The 18,674-nt window shown below is 47.5% G+C and overlaps 1 protein-coding gene across 1 annotated transcript; it reads left to right on the top strand.

Annotated features, from left to right (window-relative positions):
* The first annotated feature begins 493 nt into the window (after window positions 1–493).
* On the top strand, window positions 494–16,739 carry LOC149427457 (ras-related protein Rab-13-like). The gene is made up of 8 exons (XM_089668008.1): window positions 494–622; window positions 8,504–8,564; window positions 11,084–11,144; window positions 12,856–12,933; window positions 13,163–13,252; window positions 13,945–14,010; window positions 14,132–14,182; window positions 14,262–16,739. The coding sequence occupies exons 1-8, from the start codon at window positions 499–501 to the stop codon at window positions 14,334–14,336; spliced, it is 606 nt and encodes a 201-aa protein (XP_089524134.1). The 5' UTR covers window positions 494–498; the 3' UTR covers window positions 14,337–16,739.
* Window positions 16,740–18,674: the final 1,935 nt, after the last annotated feature.

The following is an 18,674-nucleotide window of genomic DNA, read 5'->3' as shown; positions in this document are numbered from 1 at the left end:
GGATCGGATTGTAGGATCGGGATTGTAGGATCGGGTTGTAGGATCGGATTGTAGGATCGGGATTGTAGGATGGGGATTGTAGGATGGGGTTGTAGGAGGGGATTGTAGGATCGGATTGTAGGAGGGGATTGTAGGATCGGATTGTAGGATCGGATTGTAGGATCGGGATTGTAGGATCGGGATTGTAGGATGGGGATTGTAGGATGGGATTGTAGGATGGGGATTGTAGGATGGGGTTGTAGGATCGGATTGTAGGATCGGGTTGTATGGTGTATGGTGGGTTTCCATCAATCAGTGTATAATCCAGCCCAGCACACATAGTATCTGTTGTGGGCGGAGTTTAGTGGAATTCCCGGGGGCGTGTCCTGACTCCTCTTCCTAGTTTTCCTGTTTTCCGGCAGCCAATGCTGAGTTGTGTTCTGTGCGGGGCCCTGGCCCCTCCCCCTCCTCCCCCTCCCCCATCTCCACCCTCCCCCCTCCCTCTCCTCTCCCTCAAACATGGCGAAGTCGTACGATCACCTCTTCAAGCTCCTCCTGATTGGGGACAGCGGAGTCGGGAAGACGTGTTTGATCGTCCGATTCTCCGAGGACAGCTTCAACAGTACCTACATCTCCACCATAGGTGAGCCTCCCCTCCCCCTCCCCCACCGGGGACCCCGGAGAAAACTTGTGTCCCGTCCCGACCAGCTTCACAGATTGCTGCGACTGTCAGCTCTGCGGGTCAGACTCCTCCGTCCCCCCGCGGGGCGATCTCCGCCATCACCCCGCGGGGCGATCTCCGCCATCACCCCGCGGGGCGATCTCCGCCATCACCCCGCGGGGCGATCTCTGCCTTCACCCCTCCGTGCCGGCCCACCGACAAAACTTCCATTCAAAAAAGATCAACAACTTTTTTTATTGTTTTTGGAAAGTAATTATTCGTCTCAAATTGATCCAATCGGGTCACTCGGCGGCGAAAACCGTACGGCGCATCGGGTTCCGCCAACATCATGGATGGTTCGGCCAGCATCATGGAAGGTTCCGCCAACGTCATGGAAGGTTTCGCCAACGTCATGGATGATTCCGCCAACGGTCATGGATGGTTCCGCCAACGGTCATGGATGGTTCCGCCAACGGTCATGGATGGTTCCGCCAACGGTCATGGATGGTTCCGCCAACGGTCATGGATGTTCCTCCATCGGTCATGGATGTTCCTCCAGCGTCATGGATGGTTCCGCCAACGGTCATGGATTGTTCCTCCAGCGTCATGGATTGTTCCTCCAGCGTCATGGATGTTCCTCCAGCGTCATGGATGGTTCCGCCAACGCTCATGGATGTTCCAACGTCATGGTTGTTTCCGCCAACGCTCATGGATGTTCCTCCAGCGTCATGGATGTTCCTCCAGCGTCATGGATGGTTCCTCCAACGGTCATGGATGGTTCCGCCAATAGCCTGTTTGCCGAGAGTCGCTCACTCAGCCTGACCGATCGATTGGACCGCCTTTTGCGTTTCGGTTGACTGAATTTATTTTTTGAAAAAGCTGCTCCGGACTCGGCTGAGATTTGGGAATTCCCTCAGGAGGCCAACAAGCCTTCATAGAGCCTCCCAGATGCCATCATCCAATCATTTTATGTCCATTTTTATCCTTTTAGAAGTTATCGTTTTTTTATTTGTAACATTCTGAATTTTACTCAGAATCTCTCTTTGATCGGTTTTGGTGGAATCTCTCGTTGGCCGGTTTTGGTGGAATCTCTCTCGGGTCGGTTTTGGTGGATTCTCTCTCGTTGGCCGGTTTTGGTGGATTCTCTCTCGGGTCGGTTTTGGTGGAATCTCTCTTTGGTCGGTTTTGGTGGAATCTCTCTTTGGTCGGTTTTGGTGGAATCTCTCTTTGGTCGGTTTTGGTGGAATCTCTCTTTGGTCGGTTTTGGTGGAATCTCTTTGGTCGGTTTTGGTGGAATCTCTCTTTGGTCGGTTTTGGTGGAATCTCTCTTTGATCGGTTTTGGTGGAATCTCTCGTTGGCCGGTTTTGGTGGATTCTCTCTCGGGTCGGTTTTGGTGGAATCTCTCTTTGGTCGGTTTTGGTGGAATCTCTCTTGGGTCGGTTTTGGTGGAATCTCTTTGGTCGGTTTTGGTGGAATCTCTCTTTGGTCGGTTTTGGTGGAATCTCTTTGGTCGGTTTTGGTGGAATCTCTCTTGGGTCGGTTTTGGTGGAATCTCTCTTGGGTCGGTTTTGGTGGAATCTCTCTTGGGTCGGTTTTGGTGGAATCCCTCTGGTTGGTTTTGGTGGATTCTCTCTTTGGCCGGTTTTGGTGGAATCTCTCTTTGGCCGGTTTTGGTGGAATCTCTCTTTGGCCGGTTTTGGTGGAATCTCTCTCTGGCCGGTTTTGGTAGAATCTCTCTTTGGCCGGTTTTGGTGGAATCTCTCTCTGGCCGGTTTTGGTGGAATCTCTCTCTGGCCGGTTTTGGTGGAATCTCTCTTTGGCCGGTTTTGGTGGAATCTCTCTTTGGCCGGTTTTGGTGGAATCTCTCTTTGGCCGGTTTTGGTGGAATCTCTCTTTGGCCGGTTTTGGTGGAATCTCTGTCTGGCCGGTTTTGGTGGAATCTCTGTCTGGCCGGTTTTGGTGGAATCTCTGTCTGGCCGGTTTTGGTGGAACCTCTCTTGGGTCGGTTTTGGTGGAATCTCTCTTGGGTCGGTTTTGGTGGAATCTCTCTTGGGTCGGTTTTGGTGGAATCCCTCTTGGGTCGGTTTTGGTGGAATCTCTCTGGTTGGTTTTGGTGGATTCTCTCTTTGGCCGGTTTTGGTGGAATCTCTCTTTGGCCGGTTTTGGTGGAATCTCTCTTTGGCCGGTTTTGGTGGAATCTCTCTCTGGCCGGTTTTGGTGGAATCTCTCTCTGGCCGGTTTTGGTGGAATCTCTCTCTGGCCGGTTTTGGTGGAATCTCTCTCTGGCCGGTTTTGGTGGAATCTCTCTCTGGCCGGTTTTGGTGGAATCTCTGTCTGGCCGGTTTTGGTGGAATCTCTGTCTGGCCGGTTTTGGTGGAATCTCTCTTTGGTCGGTTTTGGTGGAATCTCTCTTTGGTCGGTTTTGGTGGAATCTCTCTTTGGTCGGTTTTGGTGGAATCTCTCTTTGGTCGGTTTTGGTGGAATCTCTCTTTGGTCGGTTTTGGTGGAATCTCTTTGGTCGGTTTTGGTGGAATCTCTCTTTGATCGGTTTTGGTGGAATCTCTCGTTGGCCGGTTTTGGTGGATTCTCTCTCGGGTCGGTTTTGGTGGAATCTCTCTTTGGTCGGTTTTGGTGGAATCTCTCTTGGGTCGGTTTTGGTGGAATCTCTTTGGTCGGTTTTGGTGGAATCTCTCTTTGGTCGGTTTTGGTGGAATCTCTTTGGTCGGTTTTGGTGGAATCTCTCTTGGGTCGGTTTTGGTGGAATCTCTCTTGGGTCGGTTTTGGTGGAATCTCTCTTGGGTCGGTTTTGGTGGAATCTCTCTTGGGTCGGTTTTGGTGGAACCTCTCTGGTTGGTTTTGGTGGATTCTCTCTTTGGCCGGTTTTGGTGGAATCTCTCTTTGGCCGGTTTTGGTGGAATCTCTCTTTGGCCGGTTTTGGTGGAATCTCTCTCTGGCCGGTTTTGGTAGAATCTCTCTTTGGCCGGTTTTGGTGGAATCTCTCTCTGGCCGGTTTTGGTGGAATCTCTCTCTGGCCGGTTTTGGTGGAATCTCTCTCTGGCCGGTTTTGGTGGAATCTCTCTTTGGCCGGTTTTGGTGGAATCTCTCTTTGGCCGGTTTTGGTGGAATCTCTCTTTGGCCGGTTTTGGTGGAATCTCTGTCTGGCCGGTTTTGGTGGAATCTCTGTCTGGCCGGTTTTGGTGGAATCTCTGTCTGGCCGGTTTTGGTGGAACCTCTGTCTGGCCGGTTTTGGTGGAACCTCTCTTGGGTCGGTTTTGGTGGAATCTCTCTTGGGTCGGTTTTGGTGGAATCCCTCTTGGGTCGGTTTTGGTGGAATCCCTCTTGGGTCGGTTTTGGTGGAATCTCTCTGGTTGGTTTTGGTGGATTCTCTCTTTGGCCGGTTTTGGTGGAATCTCTCTTTGGCCGGTTTTGGTGGAATCTCTCTTTGGCCGGTTTTGGTGGAATCTCTCTCTGGCCGGTTTTGGTGGAATCTCTCTCTGGCCGGTTTTGGTGGAATCTCTCTCTGGCCGGTTTTGGTGGAATCTCTGTCTGGCCGGTTTTGGTGGAATCTCTGTCTGGCCGGTTTTGGTGGAATCTCTGTCTGGCCGGTTTTGGTGGAATCTCTGTCTGGCCGGTTTTGGTGGAACCTCTCTTTGGCCGGTTTTGGTGGAACCTCTCTTTGGCCGGTTTTGGTGGAACCTCTCTTTGGCCGGTTTTGGTGGAACCTCTCTTTGGCCGGTTTTGGTGGAACCTCTCATTGGCCGGTTTTGGTGGAACCTCTCTTTGGCCGGTTTTGGTGGAACCTCTCTTTGGCCGGTTTTGGTGGAACCTCTCGTTGGCCGGTTTTGGTGGAACCTCTCGTTGGCCGGTTTTGGTGGAACCTCTCGTTGGCCGGTTTTGGTGGAACCTCTCGTTGGCCGGTTTTGGTGGAACCTCTCGTTGGCCGGTTTTGGTGGAACCTCTCGTTGGCCGGTTTTGGTGGAACCTCTCGTTGGCCGGTTTTGGTGGAATCTCTCTTTGGTCGATTTTGGTGGAACCTCTCGTTGGCTGGTTTTGGTGGAACCTCTTTTTGCTCGGTTTTGGTGGAACCTCTCGTTGGCTGGTTTGTTGTCGGTGATCTCCTTGTGGGGTGTCGTTGGTTCCCGGTTGTTGGGTCTGTCCAATCTTCTCTCTGATGTGACACCATCTGGTTACTTTGTTCCCGTCTTTGTTATCGGTTGATTTTCATGGGATTCTCCGGCTTCTGTTTTGTGTATTTCTCGGCGGTTTGCCGAATTGCCGTAAAAAGTCAGAACGGCGGCGGCCGCTTTGTGGTCGACCATCTAACCATTCAGAGCTTCACCGCGACAGCGCTCGTTTGGGATTGAAGTCCTTTCCGCTGATCATCCGAAGCCGAATTGTTGTTTGTTTTCAGTGACAGGACAGTGGGGAACGCAGCGAGCCTCTGCCAGGTCGGTTTTGCTGTCTGTGTCCCCACAGGGGGAATTTCATTTCACTTCCTGTCCTGGTGACACAACAGGATTTTTTTTTTCTATTTTGGATAGAACGAGGCTTCATTCACACAGACGGATGTGGAACAATCCACATTGAACGATTTTGCCCCTATTCCTGTCTTGGTGACACCCTTTTGGATTTTGAATCACTTCCTGTTTTGGTGACACCGGGACAAGAAAAAAAATTTTCTAATGAGGACGTAGACAATAAAAAATAAAAAAAATCTGACGGAAGTTGTAAACCTTTCACAGGGCAAAAAGTTAAAAAAAAAAAAAAAAAAATCATGAACCTGCAATGCACACAAGTTTTTGGCGGTTTTTATTTTTATTTTTATTTTTTTTCCACTTAAAAAAAAAAAAAAAATCTTCCTAATGAGGACAATAAAAAATAAAAAAAAATCTGATGGAAGTTGTAAATCTTTCCCAGGAAAAAATTTAAAAAAAAATCATGAACCTGCAATGCACGCAAGTTTTCAGTGATTTTTCTTTTTTTTTTTTTCCACTTACAAAAAAAAAAAAAATCTTCCTAATGAGGACATAGACAATAAAAATTAAAAAAATCTGATGAAAGTTCTAAACCTTTCACAGGGCAAAAAGTGAAAAAAAAAATCATGAACCTGCAATGCACCAAGTTTTTGGCGATTTTTTTTTTTTTTTTTTTTTTTTTTTTCACTTAAAAAAAAAAAATCTTCCTAATGAGGACATAGACAATAAAAATTAAAAAAAATCTGATGAAAGTTCTAAACCTTTCACAGGGCAAAAAGTGAAAAAAAAAATCATGAACCTGCAATGCACGCAAGTTTTCTGCGATTTTTTTTTTTTTTTTTTTTTTTTTTGCACTTAAAAAAATCTTCCTAATGAGGACATAGACAATAAAAATTAAAAAAATCTGATGAAAGTTGTAAATCTTTTGCAGCAAAAAATTAAAAAAAAAAAAAAGTCATTAGGAAGATTTTTTTTTTTTTTTGAACTTATAAAAAAAAAAAAATCTTCCTAATGAGGACAATAAAAAATAAAAGAAAATCTGACAGAAGTTGTAAATCAGCAAAAAATTAAAAAAAAAATCATGAACCTGCAATGCACGCATGTTTTCAGCGATTTTTTTTTTTTTTTTTCCACATTAAAAAAAATTGGACCCCAATTTGGAATTATTCCTTCATGGAAATTCCTTATTGGTGGATGGCGTATGACGCCGTCGGACGGCTTTAAACGCCAGCGATGTGATATTGTCGCCGTCGGTACGAATGCGGACGGCGGATATTTGTTTTTGAAGCTGCAGATTTTAATTTTTTTGTCTGTAAAAATTTTGGAGGTGAGTCATCGCGGCCGGCCGGTCCCTGTCCTGGACGTTAGACGCTTCCTCGATGTCACCGCCAGGACGCGGGATGATGTCATCGCACAACAATGGCAGGAACACGCGCTCCCTCTCATCACTTCACACCTCCAATCAGAGCTCTTCCTTCCTGCCTGCAGACCCGCCTTTCAGCCCCCCCCCCCCCCCCCCGCCAGGGATGAGCCAAAGTGACCGTCATCACAGCACAAGAATTTTGGCAAAATTTTGTCAGAATGCGTCTGAGTCAGCGGGGGAGGTGAAATAAAAGTGGTTTATGCGGGAAAACGGTCCTTACATGGCTCCTCGGGGATGTTTTTTTTTTTTTTTCAATTTACTTTTTATTTCCTGTAAGTATTATAACATTTGTGGGTTTTTACTTATTTATTTATAATTTTTATTTACTTTTTTTTTTTCTTATAAAAAATAAACATATTTTTTATTTACTTGTTTGTTTTTTACAGGAAAAAAAAGTAAATAAAAAAAATAAGTAAAACCCCACAAATATTATAATAATTGTTTCTGTACAAAATAAACAACAACAAAAAAGAAAATAAAAATTAAAAATAAGTAAAAACCCACAAATATTATAATACTTGTTTCTGTACAAAATAAACAACAAAATGCATAACAAAGTGTTTTGGGTTTTTTTTTCCTGTAAAAAAAAAAATAAAATAAAAATAAACAACAAAACACTTTGTTATGCATTTTGTTGTTTAATTTTTTTTTACAGAAACAAGTATTATAATATTTGTGGGTTTTTACTTATTTATTTATAATTTTTATTTACTTTTTTTTTTTCCTATAAAAAATAAACATATTTTTTATTTACTTGTTTGTTTTTTACAGGAAAAAAAAGTAAATAAAAAAATAAGTAGAACCCCACAAATATTATAATACTTGTTTCTGTACAAAATAAACAACAAAATGCATAACAGTGTTTTGTTGTTTATTTATTTTTTTACAGGAAAAAAAAAAGTAAATAAAAATTAAAAATAAGTAAAACCCCACAAATATTATAATACTTGTTTCTGTACAAAATAAACAACAAAATGCATAACAAAGTGTTTTGGGTTTTTTTTTCCTGTAAAAAAAAAAAAAATAAATAAACAACAAAACACTTTGTTATGCATTTTGTTGTTTAATTTTTTTTCACAGAAACAGGTATTATAATATTTGTGGGTTTTTACTTATTTATTTATAATTTTTATTTACTTTTTTTTTTTTTCCTATAAAAAATAAACATATTTTTTATTTACTTGTTTGTTTTTTACAGGAAAAAAAAGTAAATAAAAAAAATAAGTAAAACCCCGCTAATATTATAATAATTGTTTCTGTACAAAATAAACAACAACAAAAAAGAAAATAAAAATTAAAAATAAGTAAAAACCCACAAATATTATAATACTTGTTTCTGTACAAAATAAACAACAAAATGCATAACAAAGTGTTTTGGTTTTTTTTTTTCCTGTAAAAAAAAATAAATAAATAAACAACAAAACACTTTGTTATGCATTTTGTTGTTTAATTTTTTTTTTTACAGAAACAAGTATTATAATATTTGTGGATTTTTACTTATTTTTAATTTTTAATACTTGTTTCTGTACAAAATAAACAACAAAATGCATAATAAAGTGTTTTGTTTTTTTTTTTTCCTGTAAAAATAAATAAACAACAAAACACTTTGTTATGCATTTTGTTGTTTAATTTTTTTTTTTACAGAAACAAGTATTATAATATTTGTGGATTTTTACTTATTTTTAATTTTTATTTTCTTTTTTTTTTCCCTGCAAAAAAAAAAAAATAAATAAATAAACAACAAAACACTGTTATGCATTTTGTTGTTTATTTTATACAGAAACAATTATAATATTAGCGGGGTTCTACTTATTTTTTTATTTACTTTTTTTTCCTGTAAAAAACAAACAAGTAAATAATAAAAAAAAAAAAGTAAAAACCCACAAATATTACAATACTTTTTTTTTTTTTTTTTTTTTAATTTTAGTACATCATTTCCGATTGGTGCTTTTATTTCTCTGCAGGGATCGACTTTAAGATCCGGACCACGGAGATTCAGGGGAAGAAGATCAAGCTGCAGGTTTGGTGAGAGAACGCTTTCATGATTTAAGGATTCCTCCCAATTTATCCCATCCCCCCACCCCCATTGGATTCAGATTTTCATGTCGTCACTCACCCTGAAGGAGGCCTGCATTGGCATCGAGATTATTAATGCCAGATGCAGCATTTATGAGTTGTTGGACGGTGATCCATTCCTATCAGTCTCCCCCCCCTTTAATATCATATGACCTGGATAGAGGATCCCCCCCCCCCAAAAAAAAAGAAGAGGGTAGGAGGGGCAATAAATTCTGCATACTAAGGTAGGGATTGATCCCCGGACCCGGTACAGCCGACCCCTTATCACCTCTCAGAGGATCGCTCGTTCCCATCGATTTTTGTTTTCAATTTTTTCACTTTTTTTTTCACTTTTTTTTATCTCTTTCTACTGGGCTGGGTGACAAGGGGCGGAGCCAGCTAGGTTGTCACCCAAAATCCTCCAATCGCAGTGACAGGACCGCCCCCGTTGCATAAAATCCTTTTATTTATTTTTTTTCACCTTTTGGTGCCGCTGATCTCCTGCAGCCTCTTTGCAGCCTCTGTACTCCGGCGGCAGCCTGGCAATTCTCAGGGCGGGTTTCCTGATGGTGACGCCATCTGTGTGGTGGAAAGGCCGCTCCTGGTCACCATTGGGAGGGTGACAACGCTGGCGCACAATGAGGAGACGGGGGAGGAGCGTTGTCACCCTAGAACAGACTTTACAAAGGACTTGTCAGTGTTTGGGTGTGATCTGTGTTGTGGAATTCCCCTCCAGTGGAGGCCGGGTTCAAAAATGGAAGGTGAATAATTAACTGAGATTACCCTGGGGGGGACGGGAGGGGGCGGGGCATTTGTTTGAGCTAAATACAGCAGCTGGAGAGGAGTGCAGAACAAATAATAATTACAGGAAATGTCCTCCTGTCATCATGTCTGCTTCGCTCCTCCCCTTCAGTCTCGCACAGGTGCCCCGGCTCCTCCCCTTCAGTCTCGCACAGGTGCCCCGGCTCCTCCCCTTCAGTCTCGCACAGGTGCCCCGGCTCCTCCCCTTCAGTCTCGCACAGGTGCCCCGGCTCCTCCCCTTCAGTCTCGCACAGGTGCCTTGGCTCCTCCCCTTCAGTCTCGCACAGGTGCCCCGGCTCCTCCCCTTCAGTCTCGCACAGGTGCCCCGGCTCCTCCCCTTCAGTCTCGCACAGGTGCCCCGGCTCCTCCCCTTCCGTCTCGCACAGGTGCCCCGGCTCCTCCCCTTCCGTCTCGCACAGGTGCCCCGGCTCCTCCCCTTCCGTCTCGCACAGGTGCCCCGGCTCCTCCCCTTCCGTCTCGCACAGGTGCCCCGGCTCCTCCCCTTCCGTCTCGCACAGGTGCCCCGGCTCCTCCCCTTCCGTCTCGCACAGGTGCCCCGGCTCCTCCCCTTCCGTCTCGCACAGGTGCCCCGGCTCCTCCCCTTCCGTCTCGCACAGGTGCCCCGGCTCCTCCCCTTCCGTCTCGCACAGGTGCCCCGGCTCCTCCCCTTCCGTCTCGCACAGGTGCCCCGGCTCCTCCCCTTCCGTCTCGCACAGGTGCCCCGGCTCCTCCCCTTCCGTCTCGCACAGGTGCCCCGGCTCCTCCCCTTCCGTCTCGCACAGGTGCCCCGGCTCCTCCCCTTCCGTCTCGCACAGGTGCCCCGGCTCCTCCCCTCCAGTCTCGCACAGGTGCCGCGGCTCCTCCCCTCCAGTGTCGCACAGGTGCCGCGGCTCCTCCCCTCCAGTGTCGCACAGGTGCCGCGGCTCCTCCCCTCCAGTGTCGCACAGGTGCCGCGGCTCCTCCCCTCCAGTGTCGCACAGGTGCCGCGGCTCCTCCCCTCCAGTGTCGCACAGGTGCCGCGGCTCCTCCCCTCCAGTGTCGCACAGGTGCCGCGGCTCCTCCCCTCCAGTGTCGCACAGGTGCCGCGGCTCCTCCCCTCCAGTGTCGCACAGGTGCCGCGGCTCCTCCCCTCCAGTGTCGCACAGGTGCCGCGGCTCCTCCCCTCCAGTGTCGCACAGGTGCAGCGGCTCCTCCCCTCCAGTGTCGCACAGGTGTAGCGGCTCCTCCCCTCCGGTCTTGCACAGGTGTGCCGGCTCCTCCCCTCCGATCTTGCACAGGTGTCCCGGCTCCTCCCCCTCAGTCTTGCACAGGTGTCCCGACTCCTCCCCTGGACTAAATTGGCTTCCTCTGATGTCACTGCACACTGCAAGCTCCTCACAATGTGCATTAGAAGCTACAGCCAATCAGAGTGAGCTCTGCCCCATTTCCTGGCTGGAGGACGCCCAGCATCATCTAGCCTGACTGTCCCTGATCCCACCCCTGTCATCAGTTCAGCATCACATGTGGGCGTTACCTATGCGAATGTAGCCTGCTTAGGACCGCCCTCTTCTCCAGTCTGACACACCCACCTATGAAGGCATCTTTGATATTTGCATAACTCCTCCCACTGTGTGCGCCAGGACTGAGGGCGGGGGGCTGGGTACACTACGAAGGCATTTTAATATTTGCTCGATCCTTTCCTCCTCCAGGGACACGGCCGGCCAGGAGAGGTTCAAAACCATCACTACGGCGTATTACCGGGGCGCCATGGTGAGTACCGCTCACACCGAGCGCCACACATTACCGCCCCCCACATACACCCCTATGGAACCCAGAAATTGTACCTTCACCAATAACGTTTCATTAACAGGATAATAAATACCAGGATGTCTGATCGATGTTTATAAACAATGTTACTTTGTATCTCTATCTCCCGTCTGATCGATGTTTATAAACAATGTTACTTTGTATCTCTATCTCCCGTCTGATCGATGTTTATAAACAATGTTACTTTGTATCTCTCTATCTCCTGTCCGATCGATGTTTATAAACAATGTTACTTTGTATCTCCATCTCCCGTCTGATCGATGTTTATAAACAATGTTACTTTGTATCTCTCCATCTCCCGCCTGATCGATGTTTATAAACAATGTTACTTTGTATCTCTATCTCCCGTCTGATCGATGTTTATAAACAATGTTACTTTGTATCTCTATCTCCCGTCTGATCGATGTTTATAAACAATGTTACTTTGTATCTCTCTATCTCCCGTCTGATCGATGTTTATAAACAATGTTACTTTGTATCTCTCTATCTCCTGTCCGATCGATGTTTATAAACAATGTTACTTTGTATCTCCATCTCCCGTCTGATCGATGTTTATAAACAATGTTACTTTGTATCTCTCCATCTCCCGCCTGATCGATGTTTATAAACAATGTTACTTTGTATCTCTCCATCTCCCGCCTGATCGATGTTTATAAACAATGTTACTTTGTATCTCTCTATCTCCCGTCTGATCGATGTTTATAAACAATGTTACTTTGTATCTCCATCTCCCGTCTGATCGATGTTTATAAACAATGTTACTTTGTATCTCTCTATCTCCTGTCTGATCGATGTTTATAAACAATGTTACTTTGTATCTCTCCATCCCCCATCTGATCGATGTTTATAAACAATGTTACTTTGTATCTCTCTATCTCCTGTCTGATCGATGTTTATAAACAATGTTACTTTGTATCTCTCCATCCCCCATCTGATCGATGTTTATAAACAATGTTACTTTGTATCTCTCCATCTCCCGTCTGATCGATGTTTATAAACAATGTTACTTTGTATCTCTCCATCCCCCATCTGATCGATGTTTATAAACAATGTTACTTTGTATCTCTCCATCCCCCATCTGATCGATGTTTATAAACAATGTTACTTTGTATCTCTCCATCCCCCATCTGATCGATGTTTATAAACAATGTTACTTTGTATCTCTATCTCCCGTCTGATCGATGTTTATAAACAATGTTACTTTGTATCTCTATCTCCCGTCTGATCGATGTTTATAAACAATGTTACTTTGTATCTCTCCATCTCCCGTCTGATCGATGTTTATAAACAATGTTACTTTGTATCTCTCCGTCTCCCGTCTGATCGATGTTTATAAACAATGTTACTTTGTATCTCTCCATCTCCCGTCCAATCGATGTTTATAAACAATGTTACTTTGTATCTCACCATCTCCCGTCTGATCGATGTTTATAAACAATGTTACTTTGTATCTCTATCTCCCATCTGATCGATGTTTATAAACAATGTTACTTTGTATCTCTCTATCTCCCGTCTGATCGATGTTTATAAACAATGTTACTTTGTATCTCTATCTCCCGTCTGATCGATGTTTATAAACAATGTTACTTTGTATCTCTATCTCCCGTCTGATCGATGTTTATAAACAATGTTACTTTGTATCTCTCTCTTTCAGGGGATCATCCTGGTCTATGACATCACAGATGAACGATCGTTCGAGAATATTCAGAACTGGATGAAGAGCATAAAAGAGGTAAGATCGATATATGGGGGGGGGGGGGGGGGTTGTCGTAGCCGTGACAACCGTGATGCCAAATACTCAGCAGCTTAGCCCCTCCTCTCCGCCAGCCTGACTTTAGCCTTCAGCCCTGCCTGTAGGTCATGAGGCTGTTCGGTTGTGGGTGGAGCTCCCTCCAGGTGGGCGGTCCTTTGGGTCACGTGACGAGCTGTGATTGGACGATGTGGGTTTTTGTCTCTGGCAGAACGCCGCCGCGGGGGTGGAGAGGATGTTGCTGGGCAACAAGTGCGACATGGAGAGCCGGAGGAAGGTGCAGAAGGAGCGCGGAGAAAAGGTAACCCGCCCAGGGGGAGGGGGGTGCACACCGGCTGAAATCTGACATCAGACTTTGGTTGGGGGAGGGGAAGATGGTTCATGGAGGGGGGTGCACACTGGCTGAAATCTGACATCAGACTTTGGTTGGGGGAGGGGAAGATGGTTCAATGGGGGGGGGGTGCACACCAGCTGAAATCAGACTTTGGTTGGGGGAGGGGAAGATGGTTCAATAGGGGGATGCACACCAGCTGAAATCAGACTTTTGGTTGGGGGAGGAGAAGATGGTTCATGGGGGGGTGGGTGTGCACCGGCTGAAATCTGATATCAGACTTTTGGTTGGGGGAGGAGATGTTTCATGGGGGGGTGCACACCGGCTGAAATCTGACATCAGTCTTTCGGTTGGGGGAGGGGAAGATGGTTCATGGGGGGGCTTGTGCACCGGCTGAAATCTGACATCAGACTTTCGGTTGGGGGAGGGGAAGATGGTTCATGGGAGGGGGTTTGCACTCGCTGAAATCTGACATCGGACTTTCGGTTGGGGGAGGGGAAGATGGTTCATGTGGGGGCACACCAGCTGAAATCTGACATCGGACTTTCGGTTGGGGGAGGGGAAGATGGTTCATGGGGGGGCACACCAGCTGAAATCTGACATTGGACTTTCGGTTGGGGGAGGGGTGACTGCTGTGTCATTTTTTTTCTTCTGTCCTCCAGCTCGCCAAGGAACACGGGATCCGCCTCTTTGAGACCAGCGCCAAGTCCAGCCAGAACGTGGACGAGGTAAGAGAAGCGGCGATTTCCCCGCGAGTCGCCGTGTCCTGCGGGGGAAGGGCGGTCTCTCCCGGAGGGGCGTGCCCAGTAATGCCGCCGCTGACCGGTTTCTGCATTTTCTCTCCATCAGGCCTTCAACACGCTGGCCACAGACATCCTGATGAACATGACGCGGAGGGCGGTAAGTGATGATTGGGCGCCGGTCACATGACCCCTCCTCTGAGTCCCGCCGCTGACCCCTCCCCCTCTCTGTCCCGCAGGGTCACGGCATGAAGGACCCGGTGGATTTAAAGAACCCCAGCAAGAAGGGAAGCAGCAAGTGCTCTCTGGTATAAAGGTCTGGCGGAGCGGAGTGCCCCTTTAAGCCGCACCCCCGGGGGCGCATCAGAGACTTTAGTATCCAATAAGAGACAATTTGTTGCACCTGGCCCCGCCCCCCCCCGCGGGTGTCATCCTCATCCTGAGATCCTTCTAGAACATTTTCAGAGGAGGGCCTGGGTTTAGATTAAAGGGGGAAGTTATCACCCTGCGAAGGATCGTCTGAGCTCCGCCCCCATTAATGTCCGCCATGTTGTTACAGATTTTAAAGGAGGGCTCTACTGAGAAAAATGGCCGCCCTCCTTGACTTCCAGACTATTGCCGGTGGAGTCAGGACTCCTGAACCTGAAGTCCAGGATGACCATGGGATCCGGACCCTCCAGGTTCTGACTCTGCCCCACCCATTAAGGATGACCATGACCTCTGGGGATCCGGACCCTCCAGGTTCTGACTCTGCCCCACCCATTAAGGATGACCATGACCACCGGGGATCTGGACCCTCCAGGTTCTGAATCTGCCCCACCCATTAAGGATGACCATGACCTCTGGGGATCTGGACCCTCCAGGTTCTGACTCTGCCCCACCCATTAAGGATGACCATGACCTCTGGGGATCCGGACCCTCCAGGTTCTGACTCTGCCCCACCCCTTAAGGATGACCACGACCACTGGGGATCCGGACCCTCCAGGTTCTGACTCTGCCCCACCCATTAAGGATGACCACGACCTCTGGGGATCCGGACCCTCCAGGTTCTGACTCTGCCCCACCCATTAAGGATGACCATGACCTCTGGGGATCCGGACCCTCCAGGTTCTGACTCTGCCCCACCCATTAAGGATGACCATGACCACCGGGGATCTGGACCCTCCAGGTTCTGAATCTGCCCCACCCATTAAGGATGACCATGACCTCTGGGGATCTGGACCTTCCAGGTTCTGACTCTGCCCCACCCAATAAGGATGACCATGACCTCTGGGGATCCGGACCCTCCAGGTTCTGACTCTGCCCCACCCATTAAGGATGACCACGACCTCTGGGGATCCGGACCCTCCAGGTTCTGACTCTGCCCCACCCATTAAGGATGACCATGACCTCTGGAGATCTGGACCCTCCAGGTTTTGACTCTGCCCCACCCATAAAGAGGGCCTGCCCCACCCATCAAGGATGACCATGACCTCCGGGGATCCGGACCCCCAGGTTCTGACTCTACCCCACCCATTAAGGATGACCATGACCTCCGGGGATCCGGACCCTCCAGGTTCTGACTGTGCCCACCCATCAAGGATGACCATGACCTCTGGGGATCCGAACCCTCCAGGTTCTGACTCTTCAGGATCCCCTCTGACAATGCTGGTGGTATTGAGTCCCGAGCTGTGCCGGCTCTTGAAGTGTCCGCCGCGCCCAATGGGAAACATTCCGCCTTCCACATGGTGGTGGCCCTTTAAGGAAAACCCGACCATTCCACTTGGATACTTCAAGAGCCTGAAGAGGAACAAAGAGAATTTTGAGTGCCACACACGGAGGTGACAACCTGAGAATGGCGGATTACAGGGCTCCGCCCATATCTGGGATGGCAGTGTTATTTGGGGGGGACACTGTGGGGTACCCCACTTCCAAGACTGTGAGCCTGTCCCCAGAAATAACGGATGTTATGGAGGATCGGAGGGGGGGGGGTTGTTGCAGCTATTACAAGAGGGTCCAAGGAAGTGCCCGGTGCATGCTGGGAGTTGTAGTTCTAGATTTGGAGGATTTGCAGGATCAGAGGAAGTGATTGGATTAAAAATAAAAGTGTTGCTTTTCTTTGGCCAATGAGACGAAGCGAAAGGGAAATCAGGCCACCAACCAGTGTGTCTGCCATTAATAACCGCCTCCCCCCACCCGCCACGACGGCCAATCAGGCACAGCCTCTTATTTTTCTTCTGGAAGCGATTGGTTGCTACCAGCAATCTTCACTAAGACTTGATAAATCTCATGTTGTATGGCGGAAGGCTGTGATTGGTGGAAAACGTTTTTGTTTTTCTTTAGTTTTTGTTTTTCTTTAGTTTTTGTTTTTCTTTAGTTTTTGTTTTTCTTTAGTTTTTGTTTTTCTTTAGTTTTTGTTTTTCTTTAGTTTTTGTTTTTCTTTAGTTTTTGTTTTTCTTTTTGTTTTTCTTTAGTTTTTGTTTTTCTTTAGTTTTTGTTTTTCTTTAGTTTTTTCTCTTTTAGTTTTTTCTCTTTCTTTAGTTTTTTTTTTCTCTTTCTTTAGTTTTTTTTTCTCTTTCTTTAGTTTTTTTTTCTCTAGAACTGGAGGCTGAGCTGCCGTGCCATTGGTCGGATTGCTCACTTCATTGCTGTACGATGCATCTTGTTAACACATTTGATGTTTTGTATGAGAGCGCCCGACTCTCCGCAGGAAAATACAATTTTCTAACATTTTGTTACTCTGCGTCTCTTCATTTCCTTCACTTGGAAGTCCGGAGAGCCCAAAATACAACCCCTCCCCCCCCCCCCCCCTCCCGTGTACAGTGGTAAATTGAAAACCCGCTCAGGCCTTCAGACAAAATGGATTTCATATTGGATAGAGGGGGAAGGGTCAGAACTTTGAGCGGTGTTCAGATTGCTCTCTTACTTCCTGTCCCGGTGACAACCGCATCATCCCATTTCATGTATGGGTGTCACAGGGACAGGAAGTGAGGAAAAAGTTCACCAATGGGGGTCACAGAAATAAAAACTCTTCCCCATTCCATCTTTAACCAGAAAAAAATCCCCCAAATCTTTGGCTGGTGTTGGGCTGTAAACTGCTTCGTGTCGGAGGCAATGACGCCCACTTTCCCTGAAATCGGTGTGTGTGTGATCGGACATCTGGAAGGTGGAGACCGATCGGCAATAAATGGCAGTTCAGCCCATAAATGAGCTTGATTACGTACATGACTTACAATATGAAAGGATTAATTTCCACCAAAAAGACATAAGACCCCTAGCCCCCGGTCACATCAGATGCGACTTGGCATGCGACTTGCAGATTGCATGCCAAGTTGCACCCTATTGTCCACACTTAGAACGGTCGAACTTGTGCGGTTCCGACTTTATTTCTAAAGAAGTACATACGCTTCTCATGGTGCGATTTGCATAGACATCTGTATCAGAATGTTGAAGGTGGATAAAAAGGCTTTACAACGGTCCATCAGCAGCAGTTAAGGTCAATGGATCCCTCTCTCAGTTCCTTAAAATGTATAATGGTACTAGACAAGGATGTGCTGAGTTGGGGAGACTTTCTAAGGGAGGAGCTTCCTGGATAGGTGAGTTGGGGAGACTTCCTAAGGGAAGAGCCTCCTGGGTAGGCGAGTTGGGGAGACTCTCTAAGGGAGGAGCTTCTTGGATAGGCGAGCCAGGGAGATTTTCCAAGGGAGGCGCCTCCTGGATAGGCACGTTTGGGAGACTTTCCTAAGGGAGGAGCCTCCTGGAATAGCTTAGTTGGGGAGACTTTCTAAGGGAAGAGCCTACTGGATATGCAAGTTGGGAGACTTTCTAAAGGAGGAGCCTCCTGGGTAGGCGAGTTGGGGAGACTCTCTAAGGGAGGAGCTTCCTGGGTATGTGAGCTGGGGAGACTTTCTAAGGGAGGAGCTTCTTGGGTAGGCAAATTGGGGAGACTTTCTAAAGGAGGAGCTTGCTGGGTAGGCGAGCTGGAGAGACTTTCTTAGGGAGGAGCTTCTTGGATAGGCGAGTCAGGGAGACTTTCTAAAGGAGGAGCTTCCTGGATAGGTGAGTTAGGGAGACTTTCCAAGGGAGGAGCCTCCAGGGTAGGCGGACTGGGGAAACTTTTTAAGTGAGGAGCCTCTTGGATAGGCGAGCTGGGGTGACTTTCTAAAGGAGGAGCTTCCTGGATAGGCGAGCCCGGGAGACTTTCCAAGGAAGGAGCTTCCTGGATAGGCGATTTGGGGAGACTTTCCAAGGGAGGAGCCTCCTGGATAGGCGACCCGGGGAGACTTTCCAAGGGAGGAGCCTCCTGGATAGGCGACCCGGGGAGACTTTCCAAGGGAGGAGCCTCCTGGATAGGCGACCCGGGGAGACTTTCCAAGGGAGGAGCCTCCTGGATAGGCGACCCGGGGAGACTTTCCAAGGGGGAGCCTCCTGGATAGGCGACCCGGGGAGGCTTTCCAAGGGAGGAGCCTCCTGGATAGGCGAGCCGGGGAGACTTTCCAAGGAGGAGCCTCCTGGATAGGCGACCCGGGGAGGCTTTCCAAGGGAGGAGCCTCCTGGATAGGCGAGCCGGGGAGACTTTCAAAGGGAGGAGCCTCCTGGATAGGTGACCCAGGGAGACTTTCAAAGGGAGGAGCTTCCTGGATAGGCGAGCCGGGGAGACTTTCAAAGGGAGG

This window comes from Staurois parvus, unplaced genomic scaffold (assembly GCF_062004578.1).
Source record: "Staurois parvus isolate SC_StPar_1 unplaced genomic scaffold, SC_StPar_1.0 ptg003742l, whole genome shotgun sequence".
Classification (NCBI taxonomy): Eukaryota; Metazoa; Chordata; class Amphibia; order Anura; family Ranidae; genus Staurois; species Staurois parvus.
This window is presented reverse-complemented; position numbering and strand designations above follow the sequence as displayed.

Bases quoted from the DNA above. Each gene is read 5' to 3' on its own strand.
- LOC149427457 (XM_089668008.1), top strand. From the start codon at position 499: ATGGCGAAGTCGTACGATCACCTCTTCAAGCTCCTCCTGATTGGGGAC. The intron at 8,565-11,083 runs GTGAGAGAACGC...TTCCTCCTCCAG, and splicing joins AAGATCAAGCTGCAGGTTTG to GGACACGGCCGGCCAGGAGA. The intron at 12,934-13,162 runs GTAAGATCGATA...TGTCTCTGGCAG, and splicing joins GGATGAAGAGCATAAAAGAG to AACGCCGCCGCGGGGGTGGA.